Here is a 20009-nt window from a genome sequence, read left to right on the forward strand (position 1 = left end):
TGTTACTAGCGTACGTGTCGTCCTTGAGTTCCATTTCTTTCCCGTCTTCTCGCTTTTTCTTCCCGGATGTGCGGCAATTCGCCATCGACTCGACCTTGTCTTTTGACAGAGCCGCACTCCAGCATCCCGGCCAAGGTGATCCACTGGAACCGCCAGGTAGAAGGACCGCAAGGCTCAGCAGTGTTCGTGCCGTGTGAGGCTCAGGGCCACCCGCAGCCTTCGTACCGCTGGTACCGCCAGTACGGTGCGCGACTGCGGCCACTGCTGCCCATTACCGAGCCGGGTATCGTGCTCGTCGGTGGTACGCTCGTGTTCCGTCGGGCTTCGGTCCAGGACAGTGCAACCTATGTGTGCGTCGTCAGCAACGGAGCAGGTGCGGAGGAAAAGAACGAGATACAGGTCCTGGTCACAGGTGAGTGGCGATGGTTGACTCAAACGGAGGACGTTTATCAAATGGCGGCGCATCGCGCCGCAAAGATGCACTCAGCTAGAGCTATGAAAGACATTCGATAACACAATGCTCACGAATAAGTTAAAGCGCACACGGATTTAGTTAGAATTATTATCATCTATTGGACAAAGGCGTTATACTCCATTGCTTCCAAAATAACTCCGCACAGAAGGCTATCTCTGCACCTGTCAAGTATTTAAGGTACGCGGGCTGCGTGATATCACTGGATTCTGTACGCAGTTTATTCAACTTGTGCTTCTCTCAATAATTCTCTATCTGTCCCTGGGCCCTTCCTTCCTTGCAGGGTAGCCAATCGCAGCTACCTCTTGTTAACATCGCTCTGCTTTTATATAGTCATCAAGGCCTTCGAGATTGCGCACTGGCAGGTTATACTCCGGCCATCCCATTCGCACATAGAGAGCGTAAGGCCAGTAGTAGGTGCCAGCTCCTTCTTCACATCGCGGTTCTCGCTACCAAGGGCCTTTCATGCGTCGGGGAGGCATTGGGGTGCTCTGTTACTGTTGCTGCGGCTTGGAAGAGGCAAGAAAAAAAAAACGCTTCCGCATTTCTATGCGACTCCTTTCTCAGGTTAAAATGACGGCTGACGGCCTTCGAGGGGCAAAGTGGATGCTGGCACATATTTATGGCTAAATGGTTTTATTTTTTCCCATACATATACTCCTACTACGCTCATGATGGTGCGTTGAAGTGGCCGATATTTGCAAGAGTTCGTCATGCGCTCAAAGCACACTATTTACTATACTTGGTACTTTGCGGATTATATGTATGTCCGTTATTTTGCGAGCTGGTTTTAAAGTTTTGAATGAGTCGCCTGCTGCTGTCGTCGCTTGCTTTTGTCTGTGCATTTTGCCATGGCGATAGGGCGCAAAGCAAGAATGGTTGTGTAACCGTACACAGAAAACTGATGGAATCACTCGTTTACTGAGATCTAGTGCACTATATATATAACCCCAGGTTGTTGAAGTAAATCGAAGCCCCAATCTACGGTATGGCTCATATATGTATATCATATTTTGACACGTACACCATTGTATTTATTGAAGTTATTATTTACGTTGTTTTGCCCCGATGTTTTGCCCCAACTACATTGGGCGTCACTTCACCATTTGCTTACGAAATTTCGAAACTAGTTTACTGAGAGGAACCAGCGCACCTCATTTTTCGACGTGCGTCTGCAAAGGGATAGACCTAACTTGCAGGGTTATGTATGCCAGTCCTAAGGCAAATGTTCAATGTAAAGTTTCATTGAAATGTGCAAACGCGCAAAGAATGATCCAGCTAAGGCGCAGCAAAGTTTAGGGAAGTAATTTCTGCTGCGGGTCAAATAAAATACGTGTGTTCTTCTGCATGAATTTGTGTGTCATTACCTGGTGCGTGCCACTGTCTCTGGGTGGAGTGGGACGAGAAATTTTGCATTAAATGGGATCTAGTATATTACCTACTATTTTCTCGTTCATTACTTTGTGTTTAGTTCGCACATAATTTGTTTAGAAAAGCAAATTTGTAAACATAGCATAAGTACAGACTCTAGATGCTACAATATCAGTAGGTAAGGATACAGAAAACTGGGGGGAAAAATATTGACGCAGAAGGACTGAACGGTACGGACAGCAAAATTTTCGAGGCAGAGCTGAAATAGTGCCTAGCATATATCCCACGAAAATCTTTTCCGCAACACGTGAAAACAGAGGCAATGCTCACATTGAGCTCTAGAGCCGTCTGCCTTCTATCACTGCCTCCATGAGCGCTGGAGCCCTCCGCTAAATAAAGATTTATCGCGAAAGCCGGACACGCGTGTCGGATTGCACTTTCTCGCTGGTGAGCGCGCCGAATGGGATGGTCGGAGCAAAACCTGCCAGCGCGCAATCTCGGAGGCCATATATTCGTTGCCTCTCACTTAACAGCTTAACCACCCGAGGCCTGCTTATAGACCGTTTTTTCGTAGGCGCCGCCATATTGTGAGCGCAGTGGCGCCTCCTATGAGCAGCGCCATACTGGCTTGGGTGAAAGCGGTCTTTTGTATGGCAGGTATACGCTCGGCGGCAGGTTCTGGCGTTTGTTTTCGCCGTCGTGCAGCCTGTTTAGTATGACGGGCGTCTTCTACGTGGTAAATGGTTCTGTGAGACGTGCTGAAGTGGTTTAAGGCGTCATGGCCGGAATTTCTGCTGGCGTTGAAGTGGACGGAACACGCAGCGCGATGTGTGCGCGCATATTCGAGTCTACAATCAGCCTCGGAGATGAATTGTGTAATTCTGAATGCAGTCACTAATGTGACCTTATTGCAGTGTTATCCTATATTTCTAAGCTGCGGTTTAGGAGCCATGAAACATACGCGACGATCGTAACAGCGTGAGCGTGGCTACCGTTCTGGTACGATAGGAGCTGTGATGTTATACTTTGACAAGCGTTCAAACTGTTCGCTGCAGGTTACATTGCGTGACTACTTGGTTCGATGGATGAGGTTTTCGCCCCTGAATAAAATAGTTTTGGCAAGTGATATCAGCATACCTTACAGTCTGAATTACGCTTGTCCAGCAAAGGGACTGTTTACGAACTGCGCGAGCGTCCTAAGCAGTGGTAGGTGCTGGATTACATATATCTTTGTTCTATATACCGCATGGTCCAAGCATACCGCATCAGCGGTTATATATTTATAAACGTTGTGCGGCGTGCCTATGCGAGGCCCTGTTGCGGCGTTAGCTCGTTTTCTCTTGCTTTTTTTAGAAAGAGGATAACCGAATTTCTTTTTCGGTTGTGCTCGTTCCGTTCTCTACGACGCACTCACACGCATTACGGAAATTTTGTCCTCAAAAATAGGCATGGCATTCTTTTTATGCGATCCCTCTCATATATTATGGCTGTATACAGACCAAAAACGCAATGCCGAAGCGCACAGCTCACATATGTATCGTGCTGGTTCACCAACCGCAGCGATCTCTGTGTTGAGCAACGCCATCGGCCTCATGCAGGAAGGCTAGCGTAGACATGTGGTAATTTCAAGCCTGCTAGACTTGAAATGCGCGAGAACGATGCCGGTGCATCACAAATATTTGATTACGCCTGCCGCTTAGATGTTTGGTGGTTGCCTTAGGTTGGCCGTGCACGAGCATGCGCTCTTATGCTTTATGTTTTACTCCCTACTCCAAGCGATCAGATATTGAGCAGATTTACCATTTCATGCTGCTAATACAGAGACACCGGTTTTCTTTGCTGAATTAAAACCGATATAAACAAAATAGCTCACAACACATACACACACCGCGACTGACAATGTGCGTACACCACGGCTGATAAAACGCGTCACACTTTCGCGCCCCCAAAAGATATTTCCGCCTATTGTAGTTACCGATGCACCGAAAGGCTTCCCTGACGACCTTATATGAACGGACACGGCGTAAATTTCACAGAGTACGATCTAAAACATCAAGAAATCGTTCCGCAGCACGCGACAGCAATACTTTCAAGCAGCGCCACGCCGGATCGCCCAAGCCAGAGAGGAGGAAAGGCTCTCTGCGCGCCCTATCCTCCTCGCCCGATGAAACGGTCTATACAGCAGCCAAGCGGACGTGCGTCTGGTTTAAACTACCTGCCTTTCTTTTCGCTCAGTCGTCTGTCTTTCTCGTTTCATTTATTTCTTGTGTAAGCTGATTGCATGTGGCGCTGTTTCATACATCTTATCGTGAGTGAAAATTTATCAGCTTTTTTTTTCTAACAATGTTTTTCCAGTGTATTCAGTTTATTGATGCGCTTGAAATGTTTTACAGAAAAAGTAACTCTAGGACGTCCCATAGTCAAAGACGGGGGAGGGTCATGAGTCATGAATATTTTAAAATTTGACCTTTTAAACGCGCATATAAATATGTGCAAACAAGTGTTTCGTAGTCCACTATAACATCTAAATAAACACGTCCGCCCCGAAATATGCTGAATGATCCAGTAACATTGCCGATAACATCGCCCTCAACTGCTAGAGGAAAGCATTGAAGAAACTGATACCTGGCGCACAAATGTATTTCGTAGCACTATTTTTAAGGTAAGGTATCTGAAAAGTTCGAAATTGTGGAATTTATGGAATGAATTTGTTTCGCAATTTCAGTAACTGTCATCTTAAGAGAATCTATGAAAATGGTAATAAGTGACTTCTTTAATTTTTATTTTGCGACCTGAACACATACGCGCCTTTCTCGCCTATCTCAGAAACTCAACAGGAAGGGCCGAACACTGCTATGTGCCACATGCTATTTAAAAAAAAAAAAAAAGATCTGCTCGAATGAGAAAAACGTAAAGAAAAAAGGGGGAAAAAAAGAAAGAAAAATGGCTGTGGCTTAGCTAAGGTTAAGCCCAGGATGCGAAGCATACTAGCCTTTATTTTAGTTGTTGAACCACTGTTTAGCCTGGTGAACTGCTGTTGCTTGGGTATATTTGGTTCGGCTAGACGAAGAAACAACTCATGTAGGCGAGCGCACGAGCTGAGACCCGGCTATGTAGCTACGCGGCCGCAAGCGAGCGCACGAGTTGAGCCTCCGCTTTTGCAGCTGTTATGACGTCATATGGTAGCTACGCGGCCGCGCGCGGCGCAGCAAGGAAGCGCGTGGTTGTGCGGCTAGTATGGTTCGCATAAAATATAACGTTCGTGAGTGATCTAGTGCTTCCAGAGACCGTTAGAAACAGGCATATGATGTTCCACAGCGCTAAGAATGCATGGATGACACAATATCAACAACTATGCACTACCTAATACAAGGCATATATTTGTTCGCGGAACTGTTGGATTCCTCGCTCTGCGCAGTAATCTATACTCCATAGAGATGAACTGCTTCGGAGCCGCCACTTGAATAATCCTACGTGCAAGCTACCTTACTCATCAACCGTAATGGTTCAAGCAGTAGGTGAGAATATTTATCAAATGTGGCATCAGCAATTTCGGATACTAGTTCAAGGAGTGAAAGTAGTAAAGGATTTCTCTCACATTTTGTGTCTTTTAGTGCAAGAACATGTTGTTTTAATCACCATGCATGTAATTGAGTTTTCGTTTGAAATATATCTGGCTTTGCTTAGACGGTTAAAACGTAGGGGGGCACAAAAAATGGCTGTGGCTTAGCTAAGGTTAAGCCCAGGATGCGAAGCATACTAGCCTTTATTTTAGTTGTTGAACCACTGTTTAGCCTGGTGAACTGCTGTTGCTTGGCTATATTTGGTTCGGCTAGACGAAGAAACAACTCATGCGTTACTCTGCTTCGCCTTCAAGAGTGGAACGCGACAGCGTTCCCGTCGACCAGCCAAGGGGTTTAAGACAATGGGCTACGGCGCAGCGACTACGCGCCCCGCATTGGACGCGGTGAGCGTCGAGCAACGCAGCGTTCGGCGCGGCAACGAAGTGTGCGCCTGAGCAAGCGACGCACGCCTGAGCCTTAGAAACAGCTCGTTTCTAAGGCAACACCGCATTCACTAGAGGCGCTTTTGTACCGCTTTGAAGCATCGTACTCGTGGCTCAGTGGTAGCGTCTCCGTCTCACATTCCGGAGACCCTGGTTCGATTCCCACCCCGCCCATCTTGCAAGAGTTGAGCCAACGCCACCTAGAAACAAGCGCAGCTGCTTATATACCGCCGCGAGCGACGGCGCGAGTTGGAGCCCCGTTTCTCCTCTGTCGTGACGTCACGGTGTCACGTGGTATGGCATGGGGTCAAAGGTCATTGAAGGCAACACCGCCGCGCCTGAGGAGCTGGGTTGAGCTCTCGTAATATGCTTCGCATAAAAAAAACCGGCCACTAGGATTCATCTCTCAATCACTCCTTTTTATTGTGCACCAATCATGACTCCAGCACTGTGGCCTCTGGCGATTTGTGTTGCTTTCGCCGGTTTAAGGTCAGTCAAAGAACATTTAGAGAGGTCATGAACCACCCCTCGGGCTTCGTAACAAAACACAGTACTCGGACACCATAGGCTGTTTTGAATGACTCAGCCAAATTCTGCAGTCATGCACTCCAGGTGGTGCTCACAAGGACAGTGCGAAGTCACTTTTTTTTCAAACACTCTCTTTCCCACAGCAGCCTTCTCCTCACCCTTTTCGGTGCCATATTTAGTCATATAGCCGATGCCCGTGCGCGGCGTCATTGTGCAACAGGTCCAATCAATCAAGAAGGGTGCTTGGATCAGTTCTCTGCGTTGTACTGCTAGTGCTATATTTATTGCCGCAGTTTTTTCAACCTGCTGAAGTAAGCGAGCACCTCCGTTTTGAATGTCGATGAAAATTGCGTACTTCCATAAGTACGACTATCGCAAAATCGGTGACTGTCGTCGGCGGACTTTCAGCAGCGTCCGCCAGCAGTAGGAATCACAGTGGCGCAGCCAGGGCCTGGCACAACAAATACGTGTCCTTCCCCGTTCCCTTCCCGAGTCAAACGGGTGCTTACCCCTACCCTCCCCGAGAATTTCTGGTTACGCCACTGTGCCGCACTTCTTATCAGTGACGTAGCCGTCAGATCACTAATTTCGATTAGTTTTGCGCACTGAGCTTGCCTCGAACCACGCGAAAATTAAGGTCACACCGCATGTTTACGCTGATCTCTCCTGGCTAGATGCCTTGGCAGACTTCGCATTGTAATGAGATGTTGCACAAAATGCGCAATTTGGATGTGGCTACTACCCGTCGGTGAAACTGCTGCAGGACACAGCGCGTCCGCATGACGTGACACGGCAAGAATGGAAAACACGAGGGCGAGCGATTACTCCAGCCTTATCGCGCGCACAGATATTGACTACAGTTGCAAGTAGCTGCTCCTGCAGCGTAGCGTAGATACCGCGGACAACTCGAGGTGGCGCAACGAGCTCACTGCGTCTAGCTAAAAACTATCGCGTGCTCTCTGTGATATATGTGGGTAGCATGTGTCAAGGCCCGAGCGCAATCGTCTCATGAAAAGGTCGTCTGCTACCCGAGTCGCACACCCTCGAAGTGTTTCGCGACCATGGGTGAAGCTTGCTATATTAGGAATCCTTTAAACGCGAGCGCGGAGTGTGGCCTTAATCACTTAGATGATGTGTGCACTGCCGACAAACTAGCACGAGTGAATGTGAAGCTTTATCGACCCTGGGAAATCGTACGACTGTCGTAGAGATAAGTGCGAAAGCAAATGTGCTTCCCGTGTCAGTCGGTGCGAGAATAGAAGCGCGTAGCTGTCTAGTACACTGTAGCACAGCAAAGGGATTAGACATCGTTAACTCAACCGTGCATTTGGCTAAGTTTGGCGCGTCGTAGGCACCCAAATCGGACGAAGTGGTGTCTATCTGAACGTCCAAAATCAAATTCGAACTGCGTGACATGGGTAAGTTCAGTAGGCGGATCATTGTTGGTGCCACCTCGCTCCATTGTGGACATCGCAGTGCAAGGCATCGAAAAAAGTAGCGGAAGCACCGTGAAGCGAAGGAGATCAAAGGCGAACTTGGATTACAAAGAACTCCGCTTCTGCTGAACGAAATGAAGTATATTTTGCGGCAAATGACTTTTATTGAAATAGTCTATCTTAAGGTCAAATGCATTTCTCGAATTCAATAAACGTTCGTTAAGACTCCTTTGCGGTTAGCGACATACACAGACGACTGATGAGCACTTCACAAACATTTAATAGATACAGAACCAGTTATCGCCCACTTTCTTAAACATAAACCTACACCCACTATTCCAGTTTGTCATTTTGTTAAAAAGAATTCACGCTTCTCTTATTATTCATTGCTGCTGGACTCCATTCCTACGTGCGGTCGCATTTCCCAAAATGCACCTCTTAAGTCTAAAAAACCTTTTCCGCTCAGATTAAGTGATCGTTTCAAAGGTTCTTGTACGTTATTGTCCTTGCTAGTAAAAATAAACAAAGGCCAATAGAACCATAAAGCGCAAATCATGTGCTATCCTTGTGATACCAAAGCACGCATAAACAAAAAAATAGTAAAGCACGTGTAATGGCGGAGAATCACAGTCTTCAAGAAAGTTGATGCCGGCAAATACTTTTGATGCTTTGCTGCATATTAAAAAATTAAGAACATCAAATCTGAGAAACGAAACAAACAAATTGAACTAGGACAGCAGTTCAAATTTTCTTCCTTCCGCTTACGGTTTCCGAATTGATTTTACTGTCGCTTGAAATTCACCGTCGTAAGCACCGTACTATTATGTTTTTGAAAACGACTAGCGTGGTTCAAAGATTTTCATTTCTTGAGCCACCACTATTCCTTTCATAATTTATAACTTCAAGGCCTTCCGGCAATGCAGAGAAAGGCGCGCAAGCTACACAGTACAAATCAGTACAGACTGCATGGTACAAACTTTGGAAATAAGAAATCAAAGTGGAACAAAAGTTCAAGAAGAATGCACAAGCCAAAAACAAAGGGAAGCCAAAAGTGTCTAAACAGAGATTATGGGAAAGAACGAAAAACAATGTAATTAAAAAACAATAAGAAGGGCTCAATATTTATTGTATGAATAATCGTGAGATATCTTAAGTACGGATATCTTAAGTAAGGATATCTTCATGTTTCCAATTCATAGTAGGATTGCACCGCACGTGCCTCGATCAATGTTTATGTAAATTTGTCCCTTCTAGATCCGCGCTCGCGAGCGCTTCATTCTTTTTTTTTTCTGTCGACCCACCGTTTTACGGCTCCAGAAAGATTATTGAGAAAAGGCTCCCTGCACCACATCATCTATGGCGGCGGTATTATCAGCAGCGCGCTTGTTTTGATCTTCATATAGCTTCTCGAACATCTACATCAACGACTGAGCCATATTATGGCTCACTCCACTCAATTTTCCCCTACTTTCAGATATCGGCGCAGTTTCGTGCTTCCGCCCTTGAGGAGTCTTAGGATGGTGAGATAAATGGTTTGAGCGCATAACTAACTGGAGATTATATGTATATCGGCTTTTTTTTAGGACCATATTTGCCTTCAGGTCGTTTTTGAAAGCGCTATTCAATATTCGTTTTGTTATTGCACGATAAAAGAGAATAAGTTATTTTCAATCGTGTATTTTTTTTAATAGCAACTTAAAAAACCATCGAGCATTACCTATGAAACCTTCAGCGCTCTAGAGCAGCGTGGCCGTAAAGGCATTATAACAACATTCCCCACGTTTTTTGTCATTTCTCTAGTAGTTTCTAACGTTTGTCTGTTTCTTTCCCTGCAGGGTTTCAATAAATGTTTTGGGAAAATGCTAAATATAGAGAAAATACTTGCCTCGATTAGAAATACAAGTTAGAAAAGAAAATAACATACAGCGACCTATATTTTTTGAATACGCTGAGGCCACCTTTAGAGCTAACCGGCAGAAGAACGCACAATGCTCGAACGTATGTGAACATTTGGGCACGTTATATACCTTGGTAGCTGCGTCTAATAAACATTTTCTTGTTACCAAGGATTGTGCCTTAAACCTTGTCTTTGGCCACAAATGTTTTAAAGCGATTGCGTTTAGTGTTGCTGGGTGACTGAAAGGGGCCATTGAAGTGGATTACGTTTACACGGAAATAAGCTGTCCATATTTTTGCAACGCACACTATGGGAGAGCAAAACGAACATTCACGAACATTCTTTGCCCTTCTCTGTGAAGTGCTGAGACTCACAGGGGTGAGACGGGTCGTGTAGCCCAGTTTCGCGTCATCTGCACCGATTGAAGTGATGTTCTGAGCGTCGGGGTTTATAATCGCGAGCCTCACTCATCGGGTTGTGGAAAACCAAATATAATACTTGGAATGGAGTTCAGAATGAGGGTAAGCGCACAATTGTTAATATTCTTCTTTTCTTGTAGGGCTAAATACACGGACTTTGGGTTGAGTACACGTTACGCCATTGGTGCGTAGCAACACGAGCACGAAATAAATGCATTCTACGGAAACGCTCGTAGCGGAGGCTTAAACTTGACTTAAGCTAGCTTTGAATCACGTTCAGCTGGTTGCTCAAATACTGGTATCAAGCTCCTTTGTTTGTAGGATAAAGGAACACAGGACATTTGTATATTTAACTTAGACATAACGTTAACATAAAGAAAAAAAGTGCACTCGACCAAATGCCTAGCTTACGTGAGCAACTGCAATGTGCAGTTATGGAAAGTGATGTATTCCAACGTCCATATCTATCATGTCAAGTCAGTTGCACTTTCTAAGTCACGCGCAAAGAAATGGGTAAAATAATACAGCATCCGCCAACTCCACTGTGCGAAATGAGAAGCCTGTTATTACTGCTAGCTGTAAATTATTAGAGCGCATGGCCTTCAAGCCTATATTGCTTTCTGAATTGGTAAGACGCGTCCCCGTAATGTGCTTCTTGACAAAGTTACGTATAATGGTTTGCCCAGAAAAATGATTTCGGGCCTAAGCACTGGATAGAGTAAAAAATATTGGATCTCCAAATTGCCTGCTAAAACACGGGCAATGAGAAGTCGTGCCTTTTGCAAATTTCATGTGCGCCAATAGACTCGAGCAGAAAATTGATGTTCTCACTATGGGGGAATGACTGCGAGAGCGGGCAAAAGCAACAACGGCTGTTTTAATTAATTTTGTGGCATTTAAAAGTAATGGCGCAGAGATAAAATTGACTTTATTCTCCGCGGGGAGAATATCCCACGCTGGCTAAACCGAACGATCGAACAAGAAAAGAAGCTCAGGGTTGCAAAGGAAGTCATTGCGGAATTTATATATATATATATATATATATATATATATATATATATATATATATATATATATATATATATATATATATATATATATATATACTGTTTTTCAGTAAATATAACCAGCAGCGATGAGACCTTCATCAAGTTATTACTTCTTCGCTTTTGAATACCTTACTGCCGGGCTTCCAAGCTCTCCATTGATTTTGGGTTCTGCAATGAAACTTTACTTTTTTGTATTCCAAACCGCCTGATATAAACTGAAGAGATCAATAAGCGTTGATCTTTGTTTTTTGTCCCTGCTGCCACGTTCACCAATGCATTGCACGAGACTCACACAATTATTTAGCAATATTCTCAGCGCGCTAAAGGTATGCGGCTTCTTACCCTTCGGCCATATATTTTCCCGCTCTTAGAATGATGGTGTCAGTACTTCTCCTACATTTATTGATATGTTCTCTTAGCCAATCTACAAGATGTTCTGCCTGCTTTAGAGGAGGCATTTGCTTTGCGTGAATAATTATCTAAAAGAACACAATTGTTCAAAAAGCTTTGGTGTTCTGAAACTGACTACAGTATATTTGTTCCTATCGGTGGGCAGCGCAACCCGGACGAAAGCGAGAGGAAGTACAGCTTGCGGCATGTTCGGTGGGAGAGGTCTACGTCATTCCACTTTCGTGCCGCAAAAAGTACTTTGGGCAGACGGGACGCTGCCTTAACATCCGCCTTAGGGAGTACCAAGGTGCGATCAGGAATGAAACAGGTTCTAATCTGGGCGCGCATTGTAGAGTTTGCTTATGCAAACCCACGTTTGAACAAACGGTAATAATGTAAAAGATATGAATCAAATCAACCGCGAGATTCTAGAAGCCTACTTCATGCATGTAAACTCGGGCGCATGCGTCAGCCAGACTTCGATCACTCTGCAGGATAAAGAAACTGATTTTTTGAATGGCAAGATAGGCTAACATCCTTGTAAACGTCACTTTACACGCGTTTACATTTTCTGTATATATAATTGTCCCTTGTTTGATAAAAGAAACCAGTTGTTAGCCTGTGCTCGTATTGTGTAGACTATTCCTCATAGCACCACTCACCTATTAGGATCCAACCTAACGCAGAAACACGTGATCATCTGGTGCCCGGGTCACGCAGGACTCGAGGGCAATGAGAGAGCGGACGGCGAAGCTCGTGCTTTTGTCAACCGAGCGGTCGACCACTATGACGAAAACCCCTTTTTACCACGAGACATCCTTGAGCACCAGCGGCGCGAGCGAAGAAAGTACAGTCCACCACACTCTGACCTATCCAGGCAGGACTCTTATGACTGACGCCGAATACAGACGCACACATTTCCAAACCTTTATTTGAAAAATGCCATTCACCCAACGCTGTACAGCGCTCGCTGTCCGTGGTGCGGAGGCCGGCCAACTCTCGCCCACATTACGTGGGACTGCCAGAACAGGCCACCCAAAATTAATACACCAAAAATAGCCGGCAAGCTTTCCGGAAGGGAGCAGTGGGAGACTTGGCTCGCCAGCGAGGATCGGGAGATGCAACTAGCGCTCCTCGACCAAGCATGGGGGACCGCTCAAGCCAGTGGGGCCCTGGATTAGGGGCTCCACCCACTCGCTTTGTGCATTTTTTTTTGTCTTTTAAATAAATGTTTTGATATATATATCTCGCCTTTCGTCCGGGTTACGTTGCTCACCCATAAGAACTTGTTCAATCACCGACTCACCCAGCTTGCCGTGTTAATTCAAATACAGTATAATTAAAAGACAAGACAACAACGTATTATTTAAAACTGTCTATCTTCGTCCACGGTAAGGCTGTTGACACCGATGCAAACTGCAATGCCTTTCTGCAAGTATCTAAAGAGCTCGCAGATGTTGTAGATTATGCACAATTATGTGAAAATTGATCACTATAAGGAAAATTTACCCTATGATAAATATAAAGCCACGTTCATCGAGAAAGCGAAACAACTTTAAGTTTATTCTGACTTTTGACATGCACCGCGGGACTGTAAGAGCCTCCATTTTTTACTTTGAATGCCAGGCAAGCTACCCTGTGCTAACCTAACATGCAACGTTGTCGTTAAGATGCTGCTCTCCAGGGTTTAATTTTAATACTATGCTATAGTAGCATTTGCGTTGTTAGCATCTATTCGCAAGACTTCCCTCAACCTTAATGGTGATTACAGAGCTCAACTGAAGGCCAGCCTTGGGCTGTATTGCAGTGTCACATCGTGCTTATGCACTTATGCACTTCGTCACTTATGCACCGCTGAAGACGTCAATCCTGCGCAAATATTGTTCTGGCCGAAGCTGCAGATACACCGCTCGGCGAGCGATAAGGAATCGCATCAGGTATTGCTGGCGAAATGTTTGTTGGGTTTTAGGTCAATGCTTTCGGTAGGAGTGCATTTCAGTGTTTTAGAAAAGACAGCTTGCACTACGCAGAATCGGTAGAGAGGGCAGCACGAAGAAAAAAGCTTGTCACCTAATGCGTAGAGTGTGCCATTTTGCCGCTCTTCCTGGTGCTCCTCTCGCTTCCTGGTACTACCCGCTACGGCAGCGCAGAACATCTTCAAAATATGTTCTGCGTCCATTTCATGGGCGTGCAAAACTTCTACAAACGTTCCAGGTGCCTTCATTTTCTTTTGATTTTTTTTCAGATATAGACTACCGGTCCAGTATGCTACGTGTAGTTAGGCAGGTAGTCGTAATTGTGGGGTTCGAACGTTTCGATATATAAACAGAAACCACTGATTTCAAAAAGTGCACCACTCACGCAGTCCGTAGCAGGTGCAGGCGTTTATTGAAAGCCTTGCGCCTAGTTTAATTATTATAATGAGACAAGGTGAAATGTTCGAAAGGTAACTAGCACGAAGAGAACACAAGAACACGCGTTTCTGCCCAATTCTGCTGATGCTTGAATTCGAAGGTGGCGTATATATATTCAAGATGTAGGTACTAAAAAAATTAAAGCAAGTGGAAGTACCAGAGCAGTAAAGCGTCTCTATAACCAGACTTCAAGTATTCCCGCCTTTCAAAAATGCATGATGGGAGACGATAAAATGGGCAAAATATGTGTTTCTGTACACTATTTTTATTATTTTTAGAGGAAATTTGTTTACTAGGAGTATCGCAAAAATAGTCGAGCTGACTTGATGTACTCAGGTGGCGGACTATCTGTAGTTCAGGTCTCAGACCTCAGAGCTACAAATGGCGCGCTAACAAAAGCCTAAGGATCTACGCGTAAGCGGCTTCTCCTTGCGGCCATGACGCCTAAATTCGCGAAAAGTTACGACAACGCAGCGTTGCCCGTTTCTGAATACGCTTCGCCCCTATAACTGCAAACAACATAGCACTGCGTGGCATTTTTGCACTTTGAGAACGAGAGATGCATGTCCCTCTCTTCGCGGGCCTAACGGCAAACTCTAGAAAGGTGCGTAATTTTTCGGCACATCTTTTAAAGAAGATTCGAGCATAGGAGCCACGTTACCCGACTACTTCGAATCCGCTTGCAAAACCTGTGCAGCGCAAGTGTGGGGCACGGGCAGTACACGAACAATTTAGAGCGCTCGCTCTAATGGAAAGGGACACCGCTCCAAGAAAACGTCTTTTGTAATTAATTACGGCGTTATATTCTTGTTTAACCCTAATCACTTACGCACGAGAGTCTTCGTGAGTCTGGCTGTGTTCTCTTTCTTTCTTTTTTTTTTAGTTTACCTAACGCTATTACCGTTTGAGTAGAAGTGCTTGCGTGCTTTGCGTGTCAGCTCGAGTTCCGAGTTCTTATGTGATGCATTTCGCATAACCGTCTTTCTTAGCCTAAAGCCACTCATAACTTCAAGACTTTTTGCATCCCCTTCTTCGCGTGTACCTTTGTTTTCGCGGTAGTCCTAATTTGGCGAATAATGCTACTCAAAGCGGCATTCGAGGTTGTGTCATCAATTTTTATACCGGAATTACCAAAATTTTTGTTACCGTTGATATAACGACAAAGTTCCTGCGCTGAAGTCCCCTCACTATGATTGCATTACGGCTAAAATAATAAAGAAAAGGTGCTTCGGTACCGTTGCGGCATTCGTCGTGAGTCGCTATGAAGATTGAGGACATCAATCATCACAACACATTTTAATTATTACCATCATGAAGTGTACCCACTTTTGAAGTAATACGTTTTGCCCTAACCATGGAATATTCTTTTCGTGTTTTTGCTGTTTGTCGGTGACGTACTTCCTCGAAGCCTTGCCTGCATTTCCTGTTTCCATTGGCAGTGTGTATATTTGCTCTCTTCCTTTCATCCTCTTTCTATTCCCCTTTCCCCCCCAATGTAGGGTAGCAAACCGGATGCTGTTCTGGTTGACCTCCCTGCCTTTCCAACCCTTATTTTCTCTCTCTCTTGCTCAAGTTGTAGAATAAATGTAACGACTGCATAGTCCCGTACTATTTGGAGTATACTTATTTATATATTTGACTGTAGAAAAAATGGCGGAATAAATGGTAGCGTTTTGTCACGCTGAACACTTTACTAATAGTATTTGACTTTTGGAATACCTTAACAAAAAAAAATTAAAGGCGTGAATTTACGCACAGCACTCTGAGAGGCGCCACCCGTCAGCACAATTTTCTACACAGCTGCTCGGGCACGAGTGCACCAGCCTACTCTCTTACTTGCTATCTTTCGTCCTTGATGAATTTGAACTTCTTCGTTTCAATTTTTCTCAGATTATTACCGGCCTTCTTCAAGTAAAGTTTGCTTCAATATTTTTTTTTCGTGTAAGGTCACATGCACCTTGCACATTTTGATATTTTTGTTCAACGAAACATAACATAGCCCCTAAATAAAACAATTACCGAGAATCTTTCATTAAATATCCAATTTACTTGAGCGAGGGCATTTAAGGAATTATAGCGTTGTTCTGAGCATGCAATTTATGGCACAACATAAGCCAGTTTATTATTGTTACTGATTTACTAATAAGTAACGTAGGGTGCACTGATTATGTGTTTAGCTGACGGTTTCAATACAGTGGCAATAAATAGCAGGTATGAATAGAAATTACGTCTTCAATAAGCTTCCCAATTAGAATAAAATAAAATGAGTGAAAGTGGATGCAAAGGCAACTTAGCACCGCTGAAAGCAGATCGCAAGACACGAAGCAGACTCGTACGTGTAACGCGTCCATCACTTCGCCAGTTTAGCTATGGTGGCAACTGTAGCCTATCGTCCAGCCTTACAAGTATTTATAAAGGCGTTTTCTTCTTTTCTATTGCTTTCCACTGTCCTCATTAAAATTTCGGTTCAAACGCAGTGGTATGTCACGTACGATCTTCGCCAGGACGCCTTCTTCGGTATTTCTGGATACGTATTAAACCTACCACTGGGAGTCTTAGCCAGCGCCGCTTAACGATAATGCCTGCGGATGATGCTTGAGGATAATGCTTGCATCCTTTAGACCTCAGTCGTCGTATAATGCGCGGTCCTAGTGACAGGGACCTACAGTAAACCCCAATATGGTACTTCAAGGCATCGTGGCTGCAAAGGTTGAGACCCTTGCTCTGCGAAGAGCGAGAATGATGGAAGCCGCCTAATGCTCAAGAGCTATCAAGTGATGTTTCGCGCCAATCATTGAGCTTTCCATCACGTGGGAAGCTAGCTTTTCTGTTGTTCACTTGTATATTACTACGCTGGTGCAGTCGCATTCGTTCTCTCTTATCCCTGCTGCTCCGCTTCCCGCAGAACCTCTGGAAGTACAAATGTGGCCCAGAACCCGGGAGGTGCGGTCGGGCGACTCGCTGACGCTCAACTGCAGCGTCTCGGGCTTTCCCGTACGATCGGTCACGTGGTCCAAGGACGGACGGCCGATCGTGGGTCCCTCCGCTGCTGCAGCAGCGACGTCGGCCGGCGGCGGCAGCGCTGCGTCACTGTCGCGGCGCGTGCTGATGCTCAACCGGTACGCGCTGAGGATACAGGCGGCGCAGAGCGACGACTCCGGCGTCTACCAGTGCCACGCGACGAACGAGAGGGACTCCTCGCAGGCGCACGCCTACGTCCACGTCAAGTGTGCGTGAGCATTCACAGCGACCTGCACGGATACTGTCGTTGCCGCAGTGCTGCAACACCTCGGGTTCAAGCTCTTTTTGAGACATCGCTTTTATAGTGAGCATTAATTGACTAACACACGGTGAAGGGTTCATATTGACGGGATGGTTTTCCTCAGGTCATGTCTACGTGTAGATAGCCTGATCTTTCAATGCACTTGAATGCCTGTCGTCCAAGGGAAGATCTGCCGAGAATGCCACGTCACGCAAACGTGAAAATATCCCAGGAAGTGATCTATCGAAAATGCAGGCTTCTGCTCTTGAATACAGCGAGGACATTTTGTGCCGGTTTACGTGCATCTGACTGATAGGTTAAAGGGCGCACGTGAGGTCAAAGAGAAAGAATAAGAAAGCAAAAATTCAGTGAGCACTTCTGTAATTATAAGGCAGCCATGAAAGAAATTACAGCTTAGGCAGATATACGGTTGCTGCATAGACAGATCGGCACAGCACAACAAGAAGCCTGTAATCATTTGTGACACGCGGGGAACATTTGCGAAATGCACTCCGTCTTATCAAGGCATATAAATATTAATGTCCCTAGCTGGACTGCCTTAGAAGCTGGTTCTAAATTTGGTGCTGGTCTATCTGCACATCGTGTGAATACACAATAAGTAGCCATTGAAAAAACAATAGAGATGCCAAATGCAACCTATACGCCTCCGGAAACGAAGTAGGGGTGTCGCTTTTCTGCTGGATAATTGCTCTTTACCCCTGACAAATGAACAGCCTAATAATTTGTTCTAATTGCAGGGTAGCCATCCCCCTTCCCTTTCTAATTGTTTCCGATCTGCATAATGACTGTCTGCGAGCCCCCCCCCCCCCCCCTTTTCTTTTTTTTGCTTTCTTGCTAGACAGCCCAGTTCCTGGTGACCGTTGACTGCCCCGTAAGGGATCCCTCCCTTTCGCAGCAGAGAAGCTCCAAACACCCGCTCCACCTGATTCGCCAATGTGTCGCCCACTAATGGCTTTAGATAACGAGTCATTTCTCGAATGGCGCTGGTATCGGCAAAATAAAGCAGCGTTCTTTGAATGCGTGCCTCCTTTGTGCAGCGGAGCCACCCGTGCTGGTTTCCCACTTTGACGATATCGTCGTGCGGCGGGACGAGCCAGTGTCCCTCCGGTGTGCAGCCACAGGAACCCCACTGCCCCAGATAACGTGGTCTATTTATGACGTCCAAGTTCAGGACTCCAGCCGAGTAAGCACCGCCTGCCATACTCTTGTTGCGTTGGCTAAAACTTCTTGTCTGATTTGGAGGAAACCTGTGTTTGCGGCAGAACAAACCAAGAAAAAAAAATTGAAAGGTTTCCTGTCGCTGAGTGAAAGATATGGAAAAACGAATAAATGAATGAATAGCATTAAGAAAGAGAACCAGTCTTTTCCACGAAAAACGTAAACGTTGCAGTGGACAGCCAATTTTGCAGTTCTTGGAGTCGATTATAATATTTTTGCATGCGTGCCACCTAATCTATCTTGTAAGAGCGCTTTTTCTCTTGCGACTCTTGAAGACGTCGTGTTAAGGGGTTGTGGTTAAAAAAAAATACAAGGAGCTGCACTGCATCGCACCCTGACAAGTTAATTCGCAGCGTCATATTGCATGAGAAAGTCGCAAACATGACACAAAGTAGAACATTTGGAAGACGTACTGTGATGTGTTCCCTCTCTTGGATACGCTGCAGCTGAAAGATTTAACAAGAGTGCGACATTTTATCCTAACTGCACAAGCATATTTATTACATATTGTAATATCTGCATACGTAACCAGCCGCTTACTAAGGCAGGCATCGGCATGCACAACTAGTCGAAATTTGGAGCAACCTAGAAGTTGAAAGAAGCAAAACGTGCTGAAAATCTACCTCTGACGTCATTGTGAGTCCTCTTGTTGGTTAGTTCATCTATGTGGCAGTGGTCCGCCAATAAAGTTTAAAAAGGGGGGAGCATCAGCTTGATATATTAAAGGATTCCAGCAAATTGTAGGTTTCACTGATTTCTAAACTGCTGGAGCACATTGTACGGACGGTAAGAACTGAAGTTGAATGCAGTTTTACCACAACGAAGAAAAAGAGCTGTTAAATTACACAGAATAAAATAATATGCATGGGCTAAACATGCGGATTTCGTTCATATCTAGCATTAGTTACTACTAGTTGGTTGAGGCAATGATCTCAATAAATAATTAAAAAATTATAGTATTAAAGAAACAACTTATTCTAAGTGGAAATCTTGCATCCAAATAACGCGGACAAGTAAAGCTGTAGGGAGTTTTCTTTTTTTTGCGCTCTTGCGCAGGCAGTTTTTTTTTTTTACCGAATTCAAATTCAGCGTACAAGGAAAGTTCATCACGTATGCAGCAAAAACCTTATGAGGTGCAGATGTGTTGCACTTTACGTTATCTGCCAGTTTCTTTCCATGCAAGTCATTTGCCTTACATTTATGCAGTGCCCACTACATGTTTCGGTGTGATGCAAGGTTCTTAAATGGGCCCTGACGCAGTTTCGCAATATCATTACGCAAATTACGGCCGCGGCGAGTACTGATTAGAAAGGAATTGAAGGAGCGATGTGGTGCTTACCTGAAGAGCGCCTCATTTGAAAAATTGAGGCCGCGTAGTTTGGCCAGAACGATGCCAGCCACACGAAATTTAATGATTACCTGGAAACGTCCCTCATTAAACCAAGTGTCTGTCTACGCCGCTGAGTGCGCCGACATCAGACATCGCAATGGTTGTACTGACGAGTTTAACCCCTATTGCAAGACGC

At 45.1% G+C, this 20009-nt stretch overlaps 1 protein-coding gene across 2 annotated transcripts in view; it reads left to right on the top strand.

Annotated features, from left to right (window-relative positions):
• LOC135901313 (cell adhesion molecule Dscam1-like) overlaps positions 1 to 20009 on the top strand; it is a 162983-nt gene that overhangs the window by 115282 nt on the left and 27692 nt on the right. For both annotated transcript variants that reach the window (XM_065431056.2, XM_065431058.2), the window contains exons 5-7: positions 110 to 412; positions 16888 to 17211; positions 18303 to 18448. In XM_065431056.2, the coding sequence (XP_065287128.2) occupies positions 110 to 412; positions 16888 to 17211; positions 18303 to 18448 (773 nt within the window). The remainder of the gene's footprint in view (positions 1 to 109; positions 413 to 16887; positions 17212 to 18302; positions 18449 to 20009) is intronic.

The sequence above is a fragment of the Dermacentor albipictus genome, chromosome 3, assembly GCF_038994185.2.
Source record: "Dermacentor albipictus isolate Rhodes 1998 colony chromosome 3, USDA_Dalb.pri_finalv2, whole genome shotgun sequence".
Lineage (NCBI taxonomy): Eukaryota > Metazoa > Arthropoda > Arachnida > Ixodida > Ixodidae > Dermacentor > Dermacentor albipictus.